This window comes from Ursus americanus, chromosome 4 (genome assembly GCF_024610735.1).
Source record: "Ursus americanus isolate L20-20 chromosome 4, mUrsAme1.1.p, whole genome shotgun sequence".
Classification (NCBI taxonomy): domain Eukaryota; kingdom Metazoa; phylum Chordata; class Mammalia; order Carnivora; family Ursidae; genus Ursus; species Ursus americanus.
The window spans coordinates 46,854,382-46,879,521 of record NC_142130.1 but is presented as its reverse complement, the minus strand read 5'-3'; the positions used below and the strand labels follow the sequence as shown (position 1 = coordinate 46,879,521).

Here is a 25,140-nt window from a genome sequence, read left to right as displayed (position 1 = left end):
TTCCTTTTCTTCGGTAACTCTTCCTTGTGATGAAAAAGCCAGGATGGAAGCATCCAAGATTAACCAAAATGACAGCACTCCCAGGAGAGAACTTTTGTGGTGGTGTTACTAGCACCGCCTCATGAAATTGTTTTTGCATTTTATTGCTTTGTTCTCTGCTTTGAGCCATGCCTTATAGAGACTGTTTCCATGAGGGTCAGTGCGTCCTCTCACTCCAAAAATGGTACTTACACAAAGCTCTCCCATCTGTATTGCAGGAGAGATGATCTTCTTTTCCTTTCCTGTATTTTCTTTATTCTTGGGCATAGAGACGTTTAAAAGGTTTTGGATAAACAAGTCACAGCTACGGTATTCCCTTTTAAATAACACTAAATATCTGAGTTCACAGGATGCTCTCTTCTATCACAATATACTGGTGGCTTTGAAGGGCTGAACCTTTGCAAGCTGAGACAACAAGACATACAGCTATCTCTTCGATGACACTATTTGTATATTTGGATACTGCTCACACGCTCTTTCACCTACGTTACTTCACTTCATTACAGCAGAGTTCTTCCATCTCTGAGGCTTACTGTGTTTCATACTCTGCAGTTTGGGGATATCTCATTCCCAAGATTTTACCTCAGTCACGGAATACATAACACCTCCCACACAGTCAATGAGATTATAGTCAGGTCTTAACATGGGTTTTAGATACCTTAATTAAAATTATGTGAACAATGAGCGGAGCGGGATTTGTCAGTTCTCCAAGGGATACAATGGATTCACATAATACCACATGCTCAATTTTGTGAAGTATCTATTTAAGAGGATAAATAAATCATAAATAAGTTGGGGGGGGGGAACACACCACAGCCAGCTGTGTAACACTTCTCTCATTCAGCTGTTGTTAAGGATGCTTAAGAACTGGTTGGTATCACTTTACCTGCTTTCTTTCCTTCTATTTCTCTGCCCTTTTATCTCCTCTGTAGGCCATTAGTATTATCAAGGACCCAAAAGGGCTACCAGACCAGTCATGCTTTCCTGACAAACTCAAAGGTCCTTTCTGTTTTCGCTCTTCCGCAGTGAACATTATGTTCTAGGCTCTCCTCTCTCATCTGTAAATTTATTCCCTAAAATTGAGATCCCAGTATGGGTCAGACGCTGTTCTGATAAGGAATACAAAGTCCTGCCTTTATGGAGCCTATTTTCTAGTGAGGGAAAAAGAGATGTTAAGTAAATAAAAAGATGGATATGTGATATGATGTCAGGTAACGTTAAGTTCTGTGAAGAGAAGTAACACAGGTAAGAGACTGAGAACAGCCTGAGCCCCCACACCGAGCCCAGCCACCTCTCTGGGCCTCGCTGTTCTCACCCCACACCCTCCATGACTCCTCCTCTCGACCCACTTCTCCACAAACATGCCAAGTGCCTTCTTCTCTCAAGCTCTTTGGTTTGTTGCTGTTGATTCACTTGTTCCTCCAACTTTTTTCTAGTTTTTCTTCACACATCCTTCGGTCGGGCCTGTCATGCTAACCCTATACAGAACTGTGCTCACTCACCCTCACCACACCTAACACTGACACTTCCTACCCCTTTCCTCTGCTTTCCTTTCCTCCTGAGCACTTGCCATCATCTCGCCTGCAACACGGTTTATTTACTTGTCTTGTTTGGGGTCTGGCTGCCCCCCTGGAACGGAAGCCCCACAGGGACAGGGAGCACTGTCTGTTATCTTCTTGCTGTATCGCCAGTGTCTACGACAGTAACTGATACTCAGTATACTCACAGAATCACAGAAAGTCCTGACTGTACACACGTGCAGCTGGGGGCTTGGGGGGAGTAGAATCTAGGCATTCCAAACAGCAAAGGAAAAGTCAGGGAAGCAGAACTAAGCTCAAGGTGTTGGAGGCCAAGGAAGGTCAGGGTGGCTACAGTGAAGTGAAAGAAGGGATGAGTGGTAGGAGATGAGAACTCAAGAGAGGTCAGTCCAGGTCACCTAGGGCCTTGGAGGGCACAGCAAGGACACTGAATTCTGTTCCAAGTGTGAGCAGAAGCCATCGGAGGGTTCTGAGTAGGAGAACGGCATGACCTATATTCTGGATGAAACAGATTTTTAGGCCGTGGACGCCAACAGAAGCAGCGAGGTCATTTAGAAGGTTATTGCTACAGCCCCGACGAGAGATGGTAAATTCCCCGGGGTGGCAGCTGTGGCTGAGGAAACACAGGTATACATTCAAAGGTTGGCTGGGCAGGACTGGCTAACAGGTTGAGTGCTGGGTGTGAAAGAAGGAGAGGAATTCAGGATGCCTCCTATGCTGTGGCTTGAGTAGCTGTGAATGGTGGTGCCATTTACTGAGTTGGGGGAGCATGAAGAAGTCTCTCGCCGCTCCTTCTTCCCTTGATTTCTGTAAACTTCTGTGTCCCAAATCTCCTGGGATCTTTATTTTTCTGTCCACACTTGATCCTTCAATAAACCTATTAAAATTTCAGGGGTTCAACCATCACCCTTATGCAAACAATGGTCTGATCAGCAGCACCAACCCTAACATTCCACCTTTACTCCAGTTTGCTCCCAACTGACTTCTGGACACTTGCACATTTTGCTGGAACTTCAAACCTTCAGTCCCATGTGTGCCCACTCAGGTTGCTTGTCGGCTCTTCTCTTCCTGTTTGCAACAACCTGCCGTTCCCGGCTGCCATCTCCAAACTGCTCTCCTTGCCTAGTCTTCCGTGCCCCTCTCCAGTGTCAGCTCTGCTTCCCTCCAAGTGGCTCCGTTTTCCTTGCCATCCTGATACTGCAATCTTTAGGCAGCAGATCCTACTTGGTTTTTGGGTCTTTCTTCTTCTACTCCATCCAGGACAACAGCATTACCACAACCCGATTCATTTTCCTAAACAAAATCTCCACGATCAAACGTTCCTTCTCAAAACCTTCCCACAGGTCCTGACTGGTGACTGCCTCAAGTACGAACTCTGAATCTGGCTTCCAGAGCCCTTCTCAGTGTGATTCTAAGTTACATGAACATAATCTCAGTACTTAACAGACACCCTGCTATAACCAGAAGGCTGTCCTCAGAATTCCCTGTAAGCACTATATACACTCCTGCTTCCACATCTTGGCCCGTACAGTTCTCTCTAACATGGTATGCCTCTCTCTCCTTCCCTCTTGTGTTTCCCACCTTTCAAGACAAGTGTAAGCCCTATTCTTTCCAAGATGTCCTTCTCCAGCCCATACTGATTTCTTCCTTTCTCTGAAAACTATTAATAGTAAATTACCAACAGATTTTTATTATTATTAATAGCCAAGCATCTTATCTATGTAACCCAGATAAGGCTGGGATCCTACAGTGGCCTTGATTCTTGCATGATACTTCAGAGCAGAATTCGAAACTTGGGTCCATCTCCCCAAAACAAATCCGACTCTACAAAGCATTAATAAATATACAGAATTTACTGAAAACTGTATTGAGAAATGGAAGAAGTGGTTACATAAGGCAAAAATCTATTTCAAATCACCATGAAGCACCTCGATTTCTACGTCTTCGACTGCTGGCTGCCTGCTCACCTCTCACCCCACACTTCTCCCTCCAGCCTCTCCAATTCTTCAGCACCATGTTTTTTGGCTTCCAGGATGACCCTCCTCCTTTCCCCAACGTGTCACATGCACCCTTCCAGCTCTCCCTTTGTTTCCACAGACCAATTTTCAGTCTCTCAATTTTCATTCTTTACTCCCATGTCCTGGCCCAACCAATAAAGGCTGAATTTGCCCTCTTCAGAATTATAGAAAATGGTGTTTAAAAATGTTTTTCATAACACAAATAATTTTCACTCTGTTGCAAATCATCACATTAATTCTCGTAACAACCTTGAGGGTAGGTATGATTATTTCCATTTTATAAGTAAGAAAACAGAAGACCACAAGTTGATACCACTGACAAGTGGCACGTAGGTCCGACTGTGAACCTGGGTCAGTTTGTCAGAGTGCACAGTCTGTCAGCTTCCCGTAAAATAATGTTAACATGTGGTTTTGTAAAATTCTCTTCCAATTTTCCTGCTCCTTTAGAGCAAGGATAATATGTGTGTGTGTGGGGGGGGTGTCTCTCAGAATCTCTGATATATTATTCAATACACTTGTCTTAACTGGTACACGGTTGCTGGTAGTCCCCACACTGGCACTTGAATATTCCGGTTCATAAGCTGCTCACGAGATCTTCCTTTGGGTCAGGGGCTGTAGCACACCCTGTCCCTGTGTCTGCTGTAAGTCTGCTGGTGAGCTGATGAATTATGTTGTGGAGAGGGAGTAGAGACATTCTTTCCTCCATAGCCCTTAGGGCAGTTCTGGTTTGTATCTCGTAAAGGAGTTGGCTCTGCCGGTGAGATTACTGATACTGTCAGCAACAACCACAGCCTTACACAAGTTCATACAGAGGCAATGGTAACATCATCTACCAGGAAAACTAAGAAATGGCCTGCTTTTGAAATTAAGGCAACTTCGATCATCTGAAATCATGTTCTTGCAATACCATTGCAGTTTCCCCTTAAAAAACAATTTCTGTTAGAGGAGTTGGAAAAATGGTGCGGATTTAGGGTGAATGCAGCTGATTTAGGGACTGACTGGTGCAGCAGCCCCTGGCCAAGAGCTTATGCTAAGGATATAATAGGAAAACATGTTTGTGACCCTGCGGGCTTTAGCGTAAACAGCAGAGCATGCCGAGCAGTTGGGAACACCCGGCTTGCTCAGTGTGGAACGCTGCCCTCAGATAACAAGCGGCCAGGAACGCCTGGTCAGCTAAGGGCCGAACGCCCCCCAACCGAAACCTGATTGCTCTTGACAATAGCCCGCTGGGTCCATAGAAACATGTTTAAGAATAGGCCTCACTTGCTGAATGTTCCATCATCTACTCCCGTGACCTTCCCCGTGATGTACTACTGTTCACCAGGGTCATGAGACTCCCCTTGATTGTCTTTGATTGTTTACCGCCAATAAATACACAAGGTTGCAGCTTTTTGGAGCGATTGCACGCTTTGCGGTTGTCCCCTGCACCCACGCTTTCTTTCACAGCTAACCTGTCTGTACCTCGTCCTTCTCCCGAATCGCGCTGCTGCTCCGCAGGCGGTGTCACAGCAGACTGGCTGTGCAGGTTACTTGCTTTCCTTCTTTTTTCATCTGCTCTTGGGTCACCGAGTCATCTCTTCACTTCATTGTCGTACAGTACTGAGTGCTTGTAGCTGTTGTTTCTGGGTGTTGTGGTTTGGTTTGGTTTGGGCTACCACAGAGCACAGACCCAGGCCCTGGAGACTCATCAGCTATTCCAGATGGCCCCCAGCTTTTCTGACATACCATGGAGACCCTGTCAGTGGCCCTAGAGAGTCAGAACTGGTTGATGACTTTCCTGAAAGATGCTCCCAAAGAGCTAATGAGGTGTAACTGGGAAAGGACTTCATTCTGAGACAGGAAGATGGTTCCATCCACTCATTGTTTTGTTCATATGTGCCACATTCTGGGCTAGACTCTGGAGGTTCCAACTTTCATAGTAAATACAGAGACTCCACTGCCAAATGCTTAAAATGTATCTGTCAACGATGATCTGGCCATCAAAATTTTAAAAATATCTGCAGATTGGGAAAAATGAGAGGAATCCATCTGCCAATCTGTTCTTGAGACCAGGTGGAAGCCAAAAAGGCCTAAATGACCACAGAGGGCAAAAAAGGCTCAAGGCAGGCCAATCAAAAAGGTAGTAGGGCTCCTTGTTATTAACTAAGCAGGTCTAACCCAACTTGAAGTAACCACGACAGATGTTCTTTCACTGTCTTTCACCTGGGTTTGCCACTGATATTCAGAGCGGAAAAAGAAAAAAAGATTATTATAAAATTTGGAAAAATAACAAATACCAGTATTTAGCAAGAAGGCAAATGCTGTTTCATATTAGAGTCAGAAAATATACCTTATGCCAATTTGGAGCACATTCTCCCCCAAGATGAATAAAAGCATGCACATGGGCAACAAGAAGTTGGTACTTCTACACTCTGACTCAAGTCTCAGAAAATTATTCCCACTCAGCTTCTCTGACTTACTGTTGGCATTGGTAATGTTATTCCCCTGGTGTTCCTGAATTTTGAAGCTTTCTTCAAATTGACCATTTGCTTTCCTGACCATCTGCTGTAGCCTGGCAACCTAATTTTCCCAGTCACCTTTCAGGACAGACCCCCTAGGACATCTAGTCTGTACAGTCTCTCCCTATGGCTCATCTGGTGACATAACTTGAGACTGTTACCACTTCGCTAGGATACTTGGTAATCTACTCCCTTGGGTTGCTTTTATTTTTATTGCTTCTATGAAGCATGGTTCAGTGCCAGCTGATCAGATGGCTTGATCCTGAGGGGAACCACGTGGTATGGAGTTCATATGCCAAATTTTTGCCTAAAGTTGAACTGCCAATATATCACATAGCAGTGCACTCGCGTTTTTAATCGAACTTAGACAAACTCTTAATTACAACAGTACCACAGGGCCATGCTTGAGTAAAGCAGAACAACCTGCACCCAGACACTGGTCCCCCTGACAGAGGCTGGTGCTTCTATAGGGGGTGACCTAAAAGATTTTCTCCTTCCCTCCCATCTGGGGTTAACTGGGACAAATTTGAACTTTACCCATGGGTTTGGAAATGCCTGAGACAAAAAGAGTTCAGAACCAGAGAGGGCAGAATATGCGTTTTGAGCATGGAAGATGAAAAATAATAAGTCAAAGGTCAGGCAACACCAGTTCATGGAAGGGGTTGGTGGTCAAGTTATGACCACAACCACATTCCTACAAGTGGTAACCCTGAACAAGGAGAAGATTCTTCTTTCCAGGAACTGCCCCGTGATGATCCTGACGATGTCTAGGTGACTCTGGGCTGACTGGAAAGAGAAGGGCCAGTTCTTAAGCAGAAAAGAACTTTCTTGGATAGGTCAGATTTAGGGTGGATAAGGGGAGAGATGAGCTAAAGGGAAGTTAGCTTGATGTGGGCAAGGAGGATGGATTGATTTTTTAAAATGAATTCAAGACTCTTGCCTGGAGAAGGCCCATCTATGGAATGGAGGAAACCTGTCTAAGCCAAAATGCTGAATGTTAATCAATGTGGTGTTCATTTGTACCTCGAAATCCTCACCCCTGAGTAAGGTGTATCTGTGTACTCCAACCATTTGTGTGGAACGGGCTGGATGACACGAGGGACAGTGCACGGAGATGGAAGATAAAGGGAGAAGTCATAAGGAGACGTGGTTAAGAAAGTGGGAGCTCAAGCTGAACAGCTAGGGTTCAAGGTGACCACTTCCTGCAGTGTGACCCTGAGCGAGTTTACTTCCCTCCCCTGTAAGATTGGGGATGAAAAGAGAATTTACCCCTCAGGTTACAAGAAGAATTAGATGAGATAATACACGTGAAACAGTATCTGAATTTCATCATGGCCACAAAGAAAGAGGAAAGGCTCAACCCCACTAAAACACACACGCACAGGTACACACACAGGGGAATTTCAGAACACAGTGTTACAGGGTCAGAGATAATAAATCTGGATCGCATCAGTCCCCCTGAAGGGGTGGAGGGAACTGTACCCGTGCTAACGAGATCATGAAAAATAATGAAAGAAGTTTGCTGCAGTGCAGACAGATTAGCTCCACACGTAATGTCTCCAAGGGTCCAACGGGGAGGCTACCTAGAGCATTTTGAAGAGGTTTTAAGATGTTCTTAAAAGGTTCCTCATTATTTTCATGACAGTTTTTTAATCTCTAGAAAATGCCTAAAGTTTTAACTGAGTCCCAGTTGGAGACTTCCACAGCGCCAAATGACATGCAAGGTCTTACCAAGAACACTCTCATTGCAAGGACTTTGAAAATGAATGGACCGCGCTGGCCAGAAGGCCAGGCATAAATTAATACCAAGAAGGAAAAAAAAATGCCACACAGGCGACACCAGCAAGCTCTGTGATCAGAAGCAACTGGAGAAAAGGAAAATGAAGCCCAATGCCACATGGACGATCTGGAAGCATGTTAAGTGTGAGACACGGCATAGAACAAAAAGACAAACCTTACAAATGACTAGAAAATTAGTGTTACCTCAACAAGAAAAGAAATACAACAAAAGAATATGTTTTCTTAAAAAAGAGCTTCCATAGACCATAGGTCCTGGAGAGAAAAGACTATGAAGAACATTCAGTCAAGAATGAGGTGGAGCGAGGGGAGGAGGAACTTAGGAAAACAGGTCAAACTGCTGTAACCCTAAGCCGCAGCAGACAAGATGCTCTGGAAGAACGAATGATAATAGGGCGGCAGTCATCAGCAGTGGTCAGAATCGAGAGAGATCGGAAAAGCCACTAATACTCTCATCATTTCGGGCGAAGTTGCACAACTGTCAGTAGGACAGCCCGAGTGAGGTGTGCCTGGAACTTGGAAGAGAGAAAAATGAAGTATGCTACCATAAAAAAAAAAAAAAAAATTTGCTCAAAAGGCAGATGGACAGACGCAGCAAAGGGAAGAAGGCGCTTACCAGAACGGACTTGTTCTCCATATAGCATGAGAAAGTTATACTCCTAGGAGCACAGGTGGAACAGGGCCTGGGTGCTGGGCCAGTGTCCCTTTAGTGGTATAGTCAGTCACATGGGTAACATCGTCACTGTCCTGCTTTGGGGGAGGTCGACACGGCAGCCTGTCTTAGCTGGAAGCCTTTTCAATATTCAGGCACATAACTCACCAGCAACTGCCAGACCGTAACTGGCCAGCCCATGCAGATCAGCACAAAGGGAGAGAATGCACAGTGCAAGTCGGCACGTGCCTTCCAACTGGGCAGAGGCCGTATTTATCTTTCAAATGACCCAACTGCTATTATGATATTATACAACAGTCTCATCAGTTTGGATAATGTAAAATCATCCCTGTGAGATGGGCTTTCTTTGATGTGCTGAACCTATATTTCTAAGCCTATTACACTTGAAAATAAGGCCCTGGACCGCAGTAAATTCACCAAAATAATAAAAACCACCTGGTTGCAAGGGGATGAGAAGTGTCCTGTGTAGTAGCTAATTCTTCTTCTCTAAGTGATAACCTCTCGCAGTACTGTTAGCCCTGAGTGCCTTCCTTCTTTAAATGAGACAGGTACGGAGTCAGAATTAAAACGCATGCACACACACACACACGCAGAAGTACTACAGGGAGAAGAGAACCAGGTGGAAGGCCGGGGATTAAGAAGAATCATTTTTTAATTTCTGAGTTTAAGAAAGTACAGACAAACACTCAGAAGGAATTATTTCCTACTGGAATTACTGCAACTACAGCCAAACACAGAAATTAATGTGCATCTGTGGATGATTCATATTTATCTAAATAAATCAGACACCCTGAGTTTGAGAACAGACTTCCTGCTAGGATCAATGGGGCACAAATAAATCCTACCCCCCCATACACACACGAGTAACATAAAACTTGAGAAATAGTACATAAAAAGACAACAATTTTAATATAAATGTCATACTTAATTTATGAAAAAGTATTCACTAAAAGCTCTATGCAAAGCTTAGGGAAGTGACAGAGGGATGGCTACGTGAAAAACATGCTGACAGGATTCTGGAAAGCAGGTGCTGACTCGTACAGCTGACAGGTGCAGCGACACCATGTTCTCTACAACACTAGTTGTACCTCCTCGTTCTTTCTGGTTGCCAATTAAATTTTGACTCTTTTCCTTTTGAAAAATACTTCGGTGTTTCCTTTCTTCCTGGATTTAGTTACTCTTTTTTGTCAGTATGAACGTTTTTCCTGCTCCCTTTCACAAATGACTCCTAGACCTTTTCAACATCCCTTCAGATGGTCTCTTAACGCCATGACGGTTTATGGAGGAAGCGATGTGATGCCAGGGAGTAAGGGTGCAGGGAGGGAATGTGGATGAGAATGAGACAAGACCGGCCATGAGTTGGTCACTGTGGAGCTGGGAAATGGGCACAGAGGAGTTGATGGTACTATGTTTGAAATATTCCATCATGAAAAAAATTTTAAATTAAAACCTCCATTATTGTTATACTGTGTACTTTCTTCAGTGATTTTCTGCTGACAGGCACAGAAATTAGGCTGAAGTCAGAAGTCATATCCTAATCCACAGTTCCAAATAGCATTTTGAGATATCTCACCTAAAGACAGGTATAATGAGACCAGGCCCCCCCTTTTTTTTGAGAGGCGGCTGGGGGTGGGGGAGAGAATGTGCTTGTGCACTAGGGAGGGGGACAGAGAGAAAGGATCTTAAGCAGGCTCCACACCCAGCATGGAGCATGACACAGGGCTCGATCTCACCACCCCGAGATCATGACCTGAGCCAAATCGAGAGTCTGACACTTAACTGACTGAGCCACCAAGGCAAGGCCAGGCCCCTTTCTAAATACTCTCCCTTATATTATCATGTCAACAAACAGCAACCGTCTAGGTGACTATAGTTATTCTTATTTAAAGTTTAGCTATAAGCTTCTTGGCGATCAAAGTAAAAAAAGAGCTCTCTATAATGAGCAATACAATTCATATTCTAATAAAAGGAAGCACCAAATAGATTTTTTCCTGACATTAAATTCTAATGTCTAAATGAACTTTTAAACTACAGTGCAAAGAACACTAAACAGCATAATGGACAATGTCTTCAACATGGCTTCACAGACGCAGTGTTCCTCACATGGCCAGTCCTTGAGTCAATTCCTCCTAAATACCAAAGGCTTTCTTTCACTTTTGCATCAGTGAGGCAAAGCGAGTCTGCTGGGATATACAGGATAGTCAGATACAAAGGTCTTTGATAGTGATACCACAGTTAGAATCGGGGATACACAATCTAGGGGGAATAAACAGAAATACATCTGTATTTCTTGAACAGACTTCTCTAGGGCTTTTGGCAGTGGCCTAACATAAGTCAGTTGAGAATTACACTTTCTGGTGGGGATCTGTGTTATGATGGCAGAAAGGGTCATATGCTTTGGATTTGGGCAGGCAGGTTTCACGATGACCTTCAAGTTATATGTATCATTTATATGGATTTGCATACTAGTGAAGCTTTCTCACCCTGACAACTCAGATGAAAAGCATCATAGATTAGGGGTCAGGACATACAAGTCACAGTTCTATTTTCACTAGTTTCCATAGCCTTGGATATGTAACAGTTTTTCTGAGTCTTGTTTCTTCACCTAAAAACTAGGTTATTCAATTAACTGTTTCAGGTACTAATATGACATGCTTCTTGAGTTTCTCTAATCTTCATGAATGTGAATCAATCTCAAGGTGTCATTTAGCCTATGACATTTATCTCACCAGGATTATATCTGGACAATCGTCATTGCTGGTTTCAACTTCCGTCAAAGCCTTACATTCCCGCACAAGGTTTTGACTCTGCTTCCTATTCATTTCCAAAGAAGAGGCCTATGGCAAGATATTAACAGAAAATATACAAGGGTTAGCAGCAATCACTGGGATGTCTTAAACCACATTTATTCAGCCTCTATTCAGTTCTGTACAGAAGCAAACTTCTGTAGGATAAACAGGAAATTCAATTTCCGATCTTTGCCCTCAAGAAGTATATGATTTAGATAGGCACTTCTAAAAGTTAAATAACAATACACAACAATAAAATAAGAGCATCATAAGGCAAATTAAGTGTGAAATGAGTGCTGCAGACCATGGGCCTCAGTAGTGAATCAAAGGGCTGGTAGTATTTTGCAAATGATCTCCATGAATTACTGCCCATACACTGAATAAATAACATCTCACGTGGATATACACGCTGTTCTTAAAATTTAGGTAGATGTTGCTGTGGGGACATAAGATACACATTCGTTTCAAAATATCTATGATGGCTTTATCTTACGTGGTCCTTAATCAATAGATACTAGGCATGCCTAGCATTACGTGAGATGTCTGCGTCATCTTTTTAAAAGATGTCCTCACACTTGAAAAGATGGGAAACAGCTGGTATGAAAAATGTACAATGCAGGGAAAGGTCTCCTTTGATTGGAATGGCTACCAGTGAACTCTCAGCTTCTCAAGACCAAGAACTGTGTCAATCTCTGAGTCCTCGGTACCTGGCCCAGCATAAATGCTTAGCATATGTTTGTTCAGTGGAATGAATTAACAAAGGACACAGAGAGAAAATTAAAAGGAATTAAAACCTGCAGCTGTAGGAAACAATAAGAATATTATTTTTACAGGGAGCCCGGCTTTCAGGAGATGGGGGGAATGTTTAGAATGAAGCAAGTGGAATCTTCTGAGAAACACAAGGGTGTGATAAAAACAATTCTCTAGGAAGAACAATTAATTACCTGTGTTAATAAAGCTGAACTGTGGTACATTTAAGCTAAAACATCAGCTAATTCCAGAGCCATTGTCATCAAGCTTTTGGAGCACATTATAAGATTGATGCAGAGCTATCTGCCTTCCTAATTCCATCTACTTAGGCTAATGTTAAAATTAATGACACTTCCTGCACCTCCTCTGGTAGTGGAAATGCCCAGTGTGCTTACTGGACAGATTATCAGAAATTGACTGCAAATAATCCTGAAGTAATTGAAAGTTGTTTCAATTGCAGTTTAAAACTTGGTTAAATTCATTTTTCAAATGTTAGGGAATTCCAGAGTCTTCTCCTGATCTGCCCCAATTCTAAATTTTTGTATAGAATATCTTCTGCAGTGAAATTATCTTGAGTTTCCAAGAGTTGACATACAACCCATCTCCATGTCTTGCACATTCCACTTGCTAATCAGTCCATTCTAATCTGGCTTCTATCCCCTTCACTCCAAGAAAAACAGTAAAATTCTTCTTGAGATCATTCCTATTACCACTAAGTCATTAAGTAAATGGACTTTTTTAAGCCTTTCAATAGAATGTAGTCTCTCTAACTCTCCCTGAACTGACATTTTCCCCTTCTTGGCTTTAATGAGGAAGCAAGCACCTGGTTTGTCCTCTTCCTGCCCGGCCATTCCTTCACCATCACCCGGGCACACTTACCATGACAGCTAGCCATGAGATGGTAAAATCCCTCAGGCTCCTGTCCAGTCTTCCTTCTCTTCTTACCCTTATTCCTCACTCGGCATGTCCTCTTCGAGGTCTCAAACTACAAAAACTGATTTCCCCTCATAGGCCAACCCACCTTCTAGGATTCTCTATTTCAAAGAATGGAACTACCATCCAACCAGGTGCAAGAGCCAGAAATTCTATAGTCCTTGCCATTTCCCTCTGCTTTACCTTCTATACCCAATACATTGCCAACACAGGTCAGTGTCTCCTACTCAAGACAAATACACAAGCAACAAATGCACCCACTCCTCTCTGCTTGGCTGTCATCACCTCAGTCCAAGTGGCCAGTGTTTCCCCAGGAGACACCGTTAATAGCCCCCTGACTGCTCCGCCCACATTCACCACAGGCTTCCATACTCAGCCAACAATCTTTTCTAAAGGGAGACCTGATCACACCACTTCCCTTCAATGGTGTCCCACTGCTTTTAGGACAAATGCAAAACCCCTTGTCAAAGCTTATTGGACCTGCATGGTTCTGGTCACTTCCTACACATCTCACACCAAAGCCCCTTTCCATAGAGCTTCCTTGTCTTCCTAAGGTACTCTGTGTTCGCCAGCACCCTTCTTTAGCATATGTCTGCATTGTTTGGAAATGCTCTTCCTCTCTTTTTACCAATTTAATTGGAATTCAATCCTAAAAATTCAGTCATTGCTTTTTCAGGATTTTTCATCACTTTTCCCCATTCAGTCCTCCCAGGCAGGGTCAAATCCCTTATTATAAGTATTCATGCTACCAAGTCATTAAAAGCTGCCAAGTAGCAGTTTACATTTGTCTAATTATTGGATTGTCTGCCTCCATGTAAGTTTAATGTGAGTAGGGACTGTATGTGGATTTGCTCACAGTTAAATCCCCTGTAGCTGGCTAGCATACTGAGTGGCACATAACAGACGATTTTACACACACACACACACACACACTAAGTGAATCTTTATAGTCAAAGTCTAAAAATATGTTATTTTAACACCTAGGCACACTTCAACTTCTCAATCACTTATATGTTTTTAGAGCATACAACCTACTCATAAAATATGCCAACAAATCCCAAATCTTGAAATTGCCCAGTTAATGAAAGGAAATCAGAGTTAAAGGAGATATGACTAGAAAATAATGCAACTATTTTTTATATTACATACATGCAGTATTTAGACACAGCAAAGGTTAAATAAATATCTTTTGAATATATGAACTCGCATGTGTATATTTCAAAGTAATTCTAGCAAATAATTCTGTCGATTATAGATAGTTTTTCTATAGTCTTGAAGAAAGATTTAGGGCCCAACTTCAAAATTACAGGGAACTGGACTTGAAATATTTTAAGAGAATGAGCTACCCAAAAAAGGAATGAGAAAGGCTACCTTAGGGGGTAATAAGTTTCTGTCACTAAAGATTTTCTAGAAGAGTCCATACACCCTTTGCCAAAGATTTCACAAAAGAACGTGTGAGATATTTTTGCAGTGTAACCATTGTTCAGAATAATTCCTTTTGAAAGAACCATGCCTAAAATATCATGTCTCCCACAATGCTTAACACAGTATCTTTACACAGGGCAAAGTTCAGTAGATATTTGCTGATCAAACTAGTTTACTGCTTTCAGAGCCTATGGCAATTTATTTGAATATTTTCTCTGGTGGCTCATCTCTACCCTTCAAGGGTAAATTTAATTTTGAGAAACAATACAAAGGCATTAGAAATCAAATTTAATGAACAAGGCAGATAAACTAGGCAATGCATTTCAGCTTACAAAAGATTTTAAATGGTGGTGAGGTATTGTTTGTCATCACCTACCACTGACTCTGGCACAGGGTTAGAATGAACACTCAAACGTAGGTTTCTTATTATTAAACGCTAAATCCAAGAGCAAGTTCTCAAAAAGGAATTAAATAAGAATAATGTTGTAAGAATGAAAGTGCAGTGATTCTTTTAAAAGAAAAAAACTCATTTGGGGGCGCCTGGGTGGCACAGCGGTTAAGCGTCTGCCTTCGGCTCAGGGCGTGATCCCGGTGTTATGGGATCGAGCCCCACGTCAGGCTCCTCCGCTATGAGCCTGCTTCTTCCTCTCCCACTCCCCCTGCTTGTGTTCCCTCTCTCGCTGGCTGTCTCTATCTCTGTCGAATAAATAAATAAATAAAAAGAAAAAAAAAGAAAAAGAAACAAACTCATTTGGAAATTGTGGGATAGAACATTTGTTATAATCAGTCTTATCACTTAATTGTATTATCAAGATTATATCCCATTTTTCCAGAACCTTGACTACCGGGGTAAGTACCTATTGTAAAATTTGGCTAAGCATTTTTGTTATAAGGCGTTGAGTACAGAATCCTCAAGATTACAGGCTCATCCTAGATGAATATGTGTCTCTCAAATACAGATTTTAAATCCTTTTCCCATGCAGGCGTTCTTTGGGGCCCTTCAGTTGGTAAGCATCACACACTGCACTGATGTGCTGATATTAGCCTTCTGACTTTTCCTCCAAAAGAGAAGAGAGAAGAAAAAATAGAAATTGGGACCCTGTCCTGGAAACTAAGATGACAATGCGTATGCTATAATTAGAGTGCTTTAAAAACGTGAAAATGAAGCAAAACCTTTGCCCAGTGCTATTTCCAGAATAAGTGAATGTCTATACATTTTGTGGATAAGAAAAGAAAAACACCTGGGACCCCTGGGCTCGGCTGACGTTTTCCCGCAGGGCGGCTGGACGTCTGTGCTGTTGAGGCTTCGCTTTCTTCTGTGGAGACTTCGTCATAATTTTAACCTCTGCGATATACTCCACATCAGGGTCTGTCCCTTCTGTGTTTCTCTTCCAGCCTCTGTGGCTGACAGAAGGCTCAAAGGAGGTAAGAGACTCCTGCTTCAAGTCATCGCCCCAAAGTCTGACTTTCTGAGTTTTCGTATTTTTCTGGAATAACAAACAACATGTATCCATTAGTTGATAGCCAGCTTATTTATAATTAATTATCATTTCTCTCAAAACCTTATGACATTAGGCGATACGTATTACTAACAAGCACTTTAAAAACACTTTAAAAAGCAGAAGTATAGAAAACAGGCTTTAGCAAATATATACCACTGCAACGGCTCATTCAGAATTTGGTTCAGCAGAGCTGGCCTGAGCCAAGAAATCTTCCGATTCTGAGGAGGCAGAAGACTGCAGACTGAGAATATGCTTCCTGACTTCCTCCCAGCAGAGGTTTGCTTGCCTTTGGTTCCCTGGTGCATGTATGTCAGTAATCTAGCTACAGGTCGGCTGGGGGGTATCAACCCTATCATCTGCCTGTTCAGAAATAGGAATAACTAAAATTGTAGGGTTTTCTGTGTGGGTACGCACACGTTCGTGTGTGATTGGTCTAACTGAAAAGCCCTAAAGGCTACAAAAATATTCTAATATTTAAATTTTAGGTAACAGACATCTGAGGACTATAAAGTAATAGGACATATAGGAAACACAAGAAACAATGTAGGAATTACATAGACAACATATTTCTAGGCAAATATATATATATATAGACTGAATCAATGCCTCTTTCTATATATATGATGACATATATACATAGACACATACATAAACATAGAAAATATGGAAAATACATTAAAATATTTAAAATGGTCATTATCTGCAGACAGTAAGACAATGGGTGATTTAAACTTTCTTATTTATCTCTTATTTACTTTATTTTCTAAGATTTCCTGATAAACATGTATCACTCTAATAAGACAAAAAAATAATGGAAGTTAAAAATATGTTAGTGCTTTAATCTCTGAACCTCATTAACCGTGGTGACATTTGGCCCTTGATAAAGTCTTACCCTTCATACGGGAAACATGACACAAATGGCTAAATCCTACTTTACTTACTGACCTTAGATGCTGAAGTTTGGCAGGGAGTAGTGAACTCAGTGATCCTACTTGTTGGTATAAACTGAGGCTTTATGGGAAAAAAATCATTAGATAAATGTAAGTAAAAATAACTTTCAACTGGAATATTGTAATAATTCAATAATCTTCACTTCTTAAAGGAGTTTCAAGATTGCGCACCCTCACTGATAATTTTTTAAGGGGTCCGTTGTAGGTTAGATATACTGTGACACTGTTCCAACGAGTGGTGACCAGGTAACACAAGAGAATGCAATGGTTGTCAAAGCATTACAGAACAGATGTCTCAGGAGCAATTTCAAGGAACTGCTGTATCAAACATGCCTCCACAGCCCGTCTGCTTCCTCTGGAGACCCTTTGCTCCCCATTTGCAGGTTCCAGCATCTGGAATGAAACCTGACCTTCAGCAATAGCTCTGTCTAGTTCAGAGCTCGGGGCCGGAGCTTCAAGGGACTTTTGAGGGTAGACTGGCCTCAACGGTGTGCCTAATACTTGGATGCTGCTTGTGCTCACAGGCACAGCTAGAGAGAGAGGAAGCATTTGCTCTCCCTCAAAAAGAAGCACCTTTCAAGCTAATATTTTGATGTGATGACAGTCATGTTAAAATGATGAGATGTTAATGAAATACACCGAGAGAAGATAAAGAGTAATACAGGCCCTGCATGCTAGGCTCAGGTTCATTTCCCTTGGGGAGTAAGCCTGGTTTAGGGGTCTGCTTGGACCTCCTATTCATGTTTAATGTACCACAAACACCTGTGCGGTCACCAGCTCAGTGGCCAGATTCTCTAGGACATAAAATTTACTTTCCTCTTGTAAGTACGCCACCCCGAAAATCAGGAGTCCCGACTGATTAAGGGTTGGTTCCACTCTCCGCTGAGAACTTTTCTGATGTGGATGGCTGGCAAAGATTTTGAAATGGTGCCTTTTCCTCTGTTCTCAGACCCAAATGCCTCTTGGCACATCCTATAAACTGCAGGTCTCTTTCAAGACAACCCTTCCAAAGCTGAATTAATTCGCTTCTATACCAGCACCCGCCTTCAACCAGTACTTCCCGATGCATTCCCTCTCCTGACAATTGACGTCACCAAACACCAAGACACCAAAGCTAGGTTATCCTTGATCCATCATCAGCCTCAACCCTCTCCACCTAATCACTGATGAAGTCTTGTGGATTTCTCCACTTACATCTCTTCTAAATTCAAAATTTTCCCTAGCCTCAAGTCACCATATTGTTTTAAGGTTTTTATCACTTCTTGATTGAACTATTTTCTATAATCTTGTTTTTCTTGCTTCTGTTCCCTTCCCTCTGATCCCCCAAAGGAGGACTAATTGCTTTATCTTCTATAATCCCATAGCATTGTTTCTTTTTAGATGTTTATGTAGATAATATATTCATATGGAACAATACACATTTTTAAAAGTATGTTTTTAAAAGTCTCCTTACCACTCCATTCTTCATTTGTCTAGTTCACATTCCACTGCTGTTATTTTTCTGTTTATCTTTCCAGAGATCAGTTTATATCTCATACAGGAGCATATACAAATAAGCTTTCCCCACCTTTTTTGAGGTAGGGAAAAATGGTAGTATATTTTACACGCAGTCTGCATCTTGCTTGTACACTAAGGATACAGCCTAGAGATCTTTATTAGTACGTAAGAAACGTCTTCATTTCCTCTTACAGATGCATCATATTCTAATGTACTGTTGTACAAAAATTTATTTAACCAGACCTGCTGATAAACATTTAGGTCTTCTCAATATTTTACTCTACAGAGTATTTTGTAATGACATGTAAAATAGGTAATTTTGTAAATAGGTAATTTTGTATTTGTGTATGTATATATAATCAATTTCTAAAAGTGCAATTTCTGGATCAAAAAGTATATGCATTTTGATAGACACTGTCACATTGTCTCCACCAGGCTTTTGGTGGCTCAGCACACAGTCATCCTTGTGAATATTTCAACAAAAGCAGTGATAAAAAGTACATTCTCTATTTTGAGAGTAGAGAGTATATATTATATATACATTATTATTATATATTATTGATTGTTTAGCTACTCCTAAGTTGAGGGCCAATTAAAGTTTCCTATTACTAGCATGATGGACTCTTTTCCCATGTATCACTTGTAGGTTTTTGCTTTATGGAACTCAACATGATGTAAGCTGATATGAGACATTCGTAATGGATACCTCTTTATTATAAAACTGAAGACTTTAATTTAGTGCCCTTCCTTGGACATTTAATGGTTTTTCCCTTGAATTCCAAATTAATATTAGGCTGGACCCCTATTTGATTTTTGTACATTTGCTTGAAATAACATGTTCAATCTTTCTTTTTTTTTAAAAAAAAAAAGATTTTATTTATTTATTTGACAGAGAGAGAGACAGCCAGCGAGAGAGGGAACACAGCAGGGGGAGTGGGAGACGAAGAAGCAGGCTCACAGCAGAGGAGCCCGATGTGGGACTCGATCCCGGTACGCCGGGATCACGCCCTGAGCCGAAGGCAGACGCTTTAACGACTGCACTATCCAGGCGCCCCATGTTCAATCTTTCTGAACTGCCATTCTAGATGGGACTCTTCTATACAGCACAAGATCAATCTTTGCCTTGTGATACAACCTGAAGTTCCTTGTTCTTTATTAAGGTAAGATTTAGGCCATTTGCATTTATTGATACCATATATGTGGCTGGTATTAGTCATCATAGTATTTTATTTTGTTTTTATAATTTCTCTTAAGTTTTTAATGATACAGTCCATTTTCTTTTGTGTGGGTACTTCTGATATTATGCAAGGTTTTTTTCCCCCTAGGAGCTACCATTACAATGATAAAATTTTATACAACTCTTATTCTTAGTTCTTTCCATCTTTAGACAGTATCTATAAGTTTCCTACATTGGATGATGACAAAATTTATTTTCTCTTCCCTCTTTTCTTCCACTGTCTGATATTTACTGGTATTCTCTTTCTCCATATTTATATCAGTACCAAAAAGTATGCTTAAGTTGTTTCAATGATACCTCTTGATCTTTTTATAGATGAGGCAAACAAATTAGCTTTCACACCTTCTTTCATCCTTGACTTCTTTTTTTCTTGGTTGAATTATTTCGATGTTGCCAGGGAATTTACATTCAGTTTGGTACCTAATGTCACATATGGTTAAGCCTATAGCTTAACTATAGTTATAGCCTATAGCCTTGAGTTAAATATAGTCAATGTCTATTTCCAGATTTTTGGTGTAGAATTTTCAGATACCTGTTGGCTGGCTGAAGTTTTATCTTGTTTTCCTCTAAAAGGGATTCCTAAGTTTTTTTCCTATTTTCAAAACTGGTTGTTTGTAGGCTTTTATTTGAAGAATGGTATGGTGAATATAAAATTCTTGGTTTATACTTCTTTTCCTTGAAGGTCTTATAGTTCTTACTTCACTATCACCCAAGCAAAGTTTTCTGTAGAAAATTTGAAGCCAATCTGAATTTTTTTGTCTCTATAAGTGATTTGATCTTTATGCCTACTCATCAAAACATTTTATCTTTTTCTGTACAGTTGAGTAACTTTTCTAGTACATGTCTTATGGTTGACTATTCTTGGGATAGTTTACCCTAACCATGCAGTGTACTGTTTCAAATATGTAGCTTCAAGATTTCTTGTTTGTTTTTAATTAAAAGTTTTCCTGATTTATAGCTTTAAAAATATGTTGTTCGCTTACTTTGTTTTCAGTATTCCAATTACGCAAATACTGAATCTCCTTTTCCTACTTCTATTATCATTTTCTTTGTAATTATAAGAAGTCCTTCCTAATTTCTATTCATTTTATTTGCTTTTTCACATTTATCCTCTATAGCAGGGGATAGCAAACTTTTTCTGTAAAGGGTTAGACAGCAAATATTTTAGACTTTGTAGACCATATATAGTCTCCATTGCATATTCTCCTTTTTTCAATCATCTAATAATGTAAAAATCATTTTTAGCTTTAGGGCCATACATGAATAGGTAATGGGCTATATTTGGTCAATGGATAATAGTCCGCTGACCCCTGCTCTATAGCCCCATTGTGTTTATCAGAGTGACAATCTGCCTTTGTATTCTTTCCAGTTGTATGATATATTTTTTCTATTTCTTCCTTGAGTTCTACCAAATCATGTTTTATATTCATTGTCTCTTGCTGTTTCAACATCTCTTCCTAAGTTCTTATATTTCTTCTTTGAGGACTTATTAAAAATAACTTTTTTTTTACTAAGTAAAAACTTGTTTCTAAATGTGTATGTAGAATTTCCTTCTGATCTGTGTCAACATTTTCTTTTTTTACAGTTCCAGCTGTACTGAGATATAACACAGAGTTCACTGCACATAACTCAAACGTACAATTTGATAAGATTTGACATATGTATAAAGTTATTAAAATAATCAAGATAATGAACATACTGATCATCCCCCAAAATTTCCTTGTGCTCCTTTGCAATGTCTCTCTACACCCTTTCCTAATGTCTGATCTTTCTCTCAATATAGATTATCTTCATTTTCTAGAATTTTCTACAAAGTAGAATCATATAGTATGAAATTTTTTTCTGGTTTCTTTCACTAGGAAGAATTATTCTGAAATTAAACTGTGTTGCTATGTTGACCAGTTCATTCTTTTCTATTGATGAGTAGTATTCCACTGATTGGACAGACCATAATTTGTCCCTTCACTTATTAATGTTCATTTAGGTGGCTTTCAGTTTTTGGCTATTATAAACAAAACAAATATAAGCATACAAGTTTTTGTGTACACATATGCTTATGTTCATATGTGTATTTGCTTGGCGAAGTGTCTGTTCAAATAATTGCCTATTTTTAATTATGTTGTTTGTCTTCTTACTGAGTTTTTAAAGTTCTTTACATATTCTAGATACAAGTCTAGTGTCAGATATTGCTTTATAAATATTTTCTCTCAGTCAGTGGCTTGCCTTTTCAATTTCTTAACTGTGTACTTTGAAAAGCAAAAGTTTTTTAATTTTAAGGAAATCAATTTTGTTAAAAAATTTTTTTTAGATCTGGTGTTTCTGTATCATATTTAAGAAATCTTTGCCAAACCCTAGGTCATTAAAATGTCTTTGTATATTTTATTCCAGAAGGTTTATAGTTCTAGCTTTTACATTTAAGCTTATAGCCCATTTCAAGATAATTTCGGTACTGAGGTAAGAGTCAAGGTTCATTATTTTGGGGGACATATGGCTATCCAAGTGCTTGGTAACATTTGTTGAAAGGTTATTCTCCCTCCCATTGAAATGTATGGGTCCCTTTACTGAAAAACAACTAAATATATATGTGTGGGTCTATTTCTGGACTCTCCATTCCACTGCTCTCTATGTCTCATTTTACACCAATATCGCACTGTCTTGATTACTGTAGGTTTATAATAAGTCTTGACATTAGGTAGTGTCGGTCCACCAACTGTTCTATTTCAATGTTATTTTGACGACTGTTGGCACTCTACGTGAATTTTAGAATGTTGGCAATTTCTACCAAAAAAATCTTGCTTGAATTTTGATTGAGGCTGGGTTAAGTCTATACACCAGTTGGGGAGAATGACACCTCAATAATATTGAATCTTCAAGCCCTATGAACATAGGTTTGAACAGAAAAATATCTCCATTTATTTGTCTCATGTAATTTTTTCAGCAATGTTTTATAGTTTCCAGTTTACAGGTCTTGCATATTTTTTGTTAAATCTGTCCCTAAGTATTTCACATATTCTTTTATTTTTTAACTGACTCTATTTCCTATAGTATTTCACATATTTTAATGCTATTATAAATAGTATTATTTTTTAATTTTAGTTTTTAATTGTTTGCTGCAAGTACGTAGAAACAGTTGATTCTTACGTACTGATTTTGAATCCCTGCAACCTTGCTAAGCTCACTTCACCAGTTTTAGTCACTTTTTTATAGATTCCATCTGATTTCCCACATAGACTGTCACAACTAAAAACAAAACATTTACCTCTTCATTTGCAATCTGAATGTCTTTTAATTCTTTTTCTTCCTTTCTTGTACTGTCTAGAACATCCTGTACAATGCTGAATTGGAGTCGTGAGAGCAAACCTCCTTGCTTAATTCCTGATCTTAGAAGAGAATTTAGTCTCTCACTAGAAGTACAATTCTAGCTGTAAGTTTTTTGTAGATTGCCCTTTATCTCGAGACAGTGTTCTTCTGCTCCTGATTAGATGTGAGTTTTTATCAGAAATGGATGTGGTTCCTTCTTGTCATGTTATTTATTGGATTTTTTTCTCTTTTCTTATGGAATCTTATTTTTATGATACATCTTTAGATGGTACCAGGCTCATCTTTTACTGGAATCTTTTTTTTTTCTTTTTGTAGGATATCATTTTTAGCTGCTATGTTAGTTCATTTCTTCAACATATAAGAGTTAGGTTTTCCAGGACTAGCTCTTTGTCAGAGTTTACTATCGGAAGGGAGATAGGATTCTAGGCAAGTTTTCTTTTTTTTTCCTCTGCAAGCCAAACTTTTCTTCTCATCTCTCTGTACACACACAGACACAGCTCTGCAAATATGACTGTTTAAGTACTTTCATGTGCATTCCACATCCGCTTTTGGGAATGAGAGTAGGTCCAGTAGGGCTCCTCTTGCCTCCTGGCTAGAGCAGACAGTGGCTATCACTTTTCCATCTCCAGAAGTACGCTTCTTTACTAAGTGTATTTGTATTAATCCTTTAAATGTGCTGTTCTGTTTCTTGCATTTCTCCCCTGCCTCCTGTGGAGTTCCTGCATTATCTTGACAGCTTTGAGTGGCCCTGGGTCTCTATTTTAGTATATATTTTAGTATATGTCTCCTAGTAGGACTGAAATTTGAGTTCACATTTTTGTGGTCTGTTTCCCTTGTTGCCCTTAGAAGACTTCCAGAAAAAGAATGGGAAAATGTTAAGTCTGTATAGCCACATTTATACCAGAAGTTTCCTATTAGAACACTTTTACCTCTCTTTATCATGGCATGTATCACACTTACAGTTATATGTTAACATGTGTCCCTCTCAAGAGACTGTAAGCCTCCAAACTCATTTTTTATCTGCAGTACCTCACACAATGTTTAGCACGTTATAGGTACTCAATAAGACATTAATGATTGAAAGGATAAACAGAGGCCCCCAGAGCCTGTGGCTCATGTATTCCCCACAGTTGAAACACTGCCCCAAGTCTATTCTGCATGCGTAATGGGACTACTTCTCCACTTCTGTTGGGTATTATCACATCTTTGAGACACTTTATATTTAATGCCAGTATATACTCTCCTCCAAGGCTTGCATCACCCTGGGATGAGCTTTGTTCCTGATACAGCAACACAGATTGAGCCTACCCTACTAACAACATATGACACAGTTCAATTATGTGGGTTTGCATCATTTTTGGTACTGGCTTAAAGATAAAGACTTTTGCTATATGGTTTTATTGTAATGACTTTTGACCTGTACTAATCACATTACTAACCTAGAATTGTGAATAAATAAAAACATTTATAAACTCCATAAACTTTCCTCTTCTGTATTAATTTCAGAGCGGTGTTTCTACTGAACATCAGACATTATAGAGAAACACAGCAAAAATTAAAATGTCTCAACTACATTTTGAACAGAAAAACATCAGTAATGATGGTCAAGTGAAATATTTTAAGGCAATATAGAAGCCAATACCAGACACTGAGATGACCTCCAGATGCCAGGAATAATGCCTCCAGATGAAGGGAAAATTCACTCGTAATTAGAAGAACACAGCAGTAGCTGGGGGTAGAGGCATTCAGTGACAGCCACACTGAATACTTACATTTCCCCACATGGTTCTATACCCTGAAAGTTTCACTACAGTCAGTGAATAATTTCACTGACATCCTTAATAATACTGGGTCCAATTCTTTTACCTGTCTGGGTCCTGTTCATCTTTCTCCTTAATTTCATCACATGCTTCCCTTCACCTTGTAACCCCAGGGATTGCTCAAGTTAAGCGAACTTACACCAATCTTTTCATCTCTTAAACACTCTCCAGCTCTGAAGTCCTTTTACTTCCTTATAATTTACAGTTCTCCTAATTCTCTCGGGATTATCAATGCTCTTCATAGCTATTGAAACTTTTGTTCTCCTTCAGTTCTTCTCTTTTCATTCAATTTATCACACCCCCCCTTGGCTTCCCTTTCCTTGCCCATTCTGCCTCAGAAAAACAATTCATCA

At 40.1% G+C, this 25,140-nt stretch overlaps 1 protein-coding gene across 1 annotated transcript in view; it reads right to left on the bottom strand.

The window, feature by feature from the left end:
* Positions 1-25,140, bottom strand: part of MORC1 (MORC family CW-type zinc finger 1) — a 157,536-nt gene that overhangs the window by 27,383 nt on the left and 105,013 nt on the right. Inside the window, exons 18-21 of the mRNA XM_087861296.1 lie at positions 16,908-16,973; positions 15,702-15,947; positions 11,310-11,400; positions 7,308-7,321 (exon numbers count right to left, since the gene is read on the bottom strand). Coding sequence (XP_087717422.1) covers positions 7,308-7,321; positions 11,310-11,400; positions 15,702-15,947; positions 16,908-16,973 — 417 coding nt within the window. The remainder of the gene's footprint in view (positions 1-7,307; positions 7,322-11,309; positions 11,401-15,701; positions 15,948-16,907; positions 16,974-25,140) is intronic.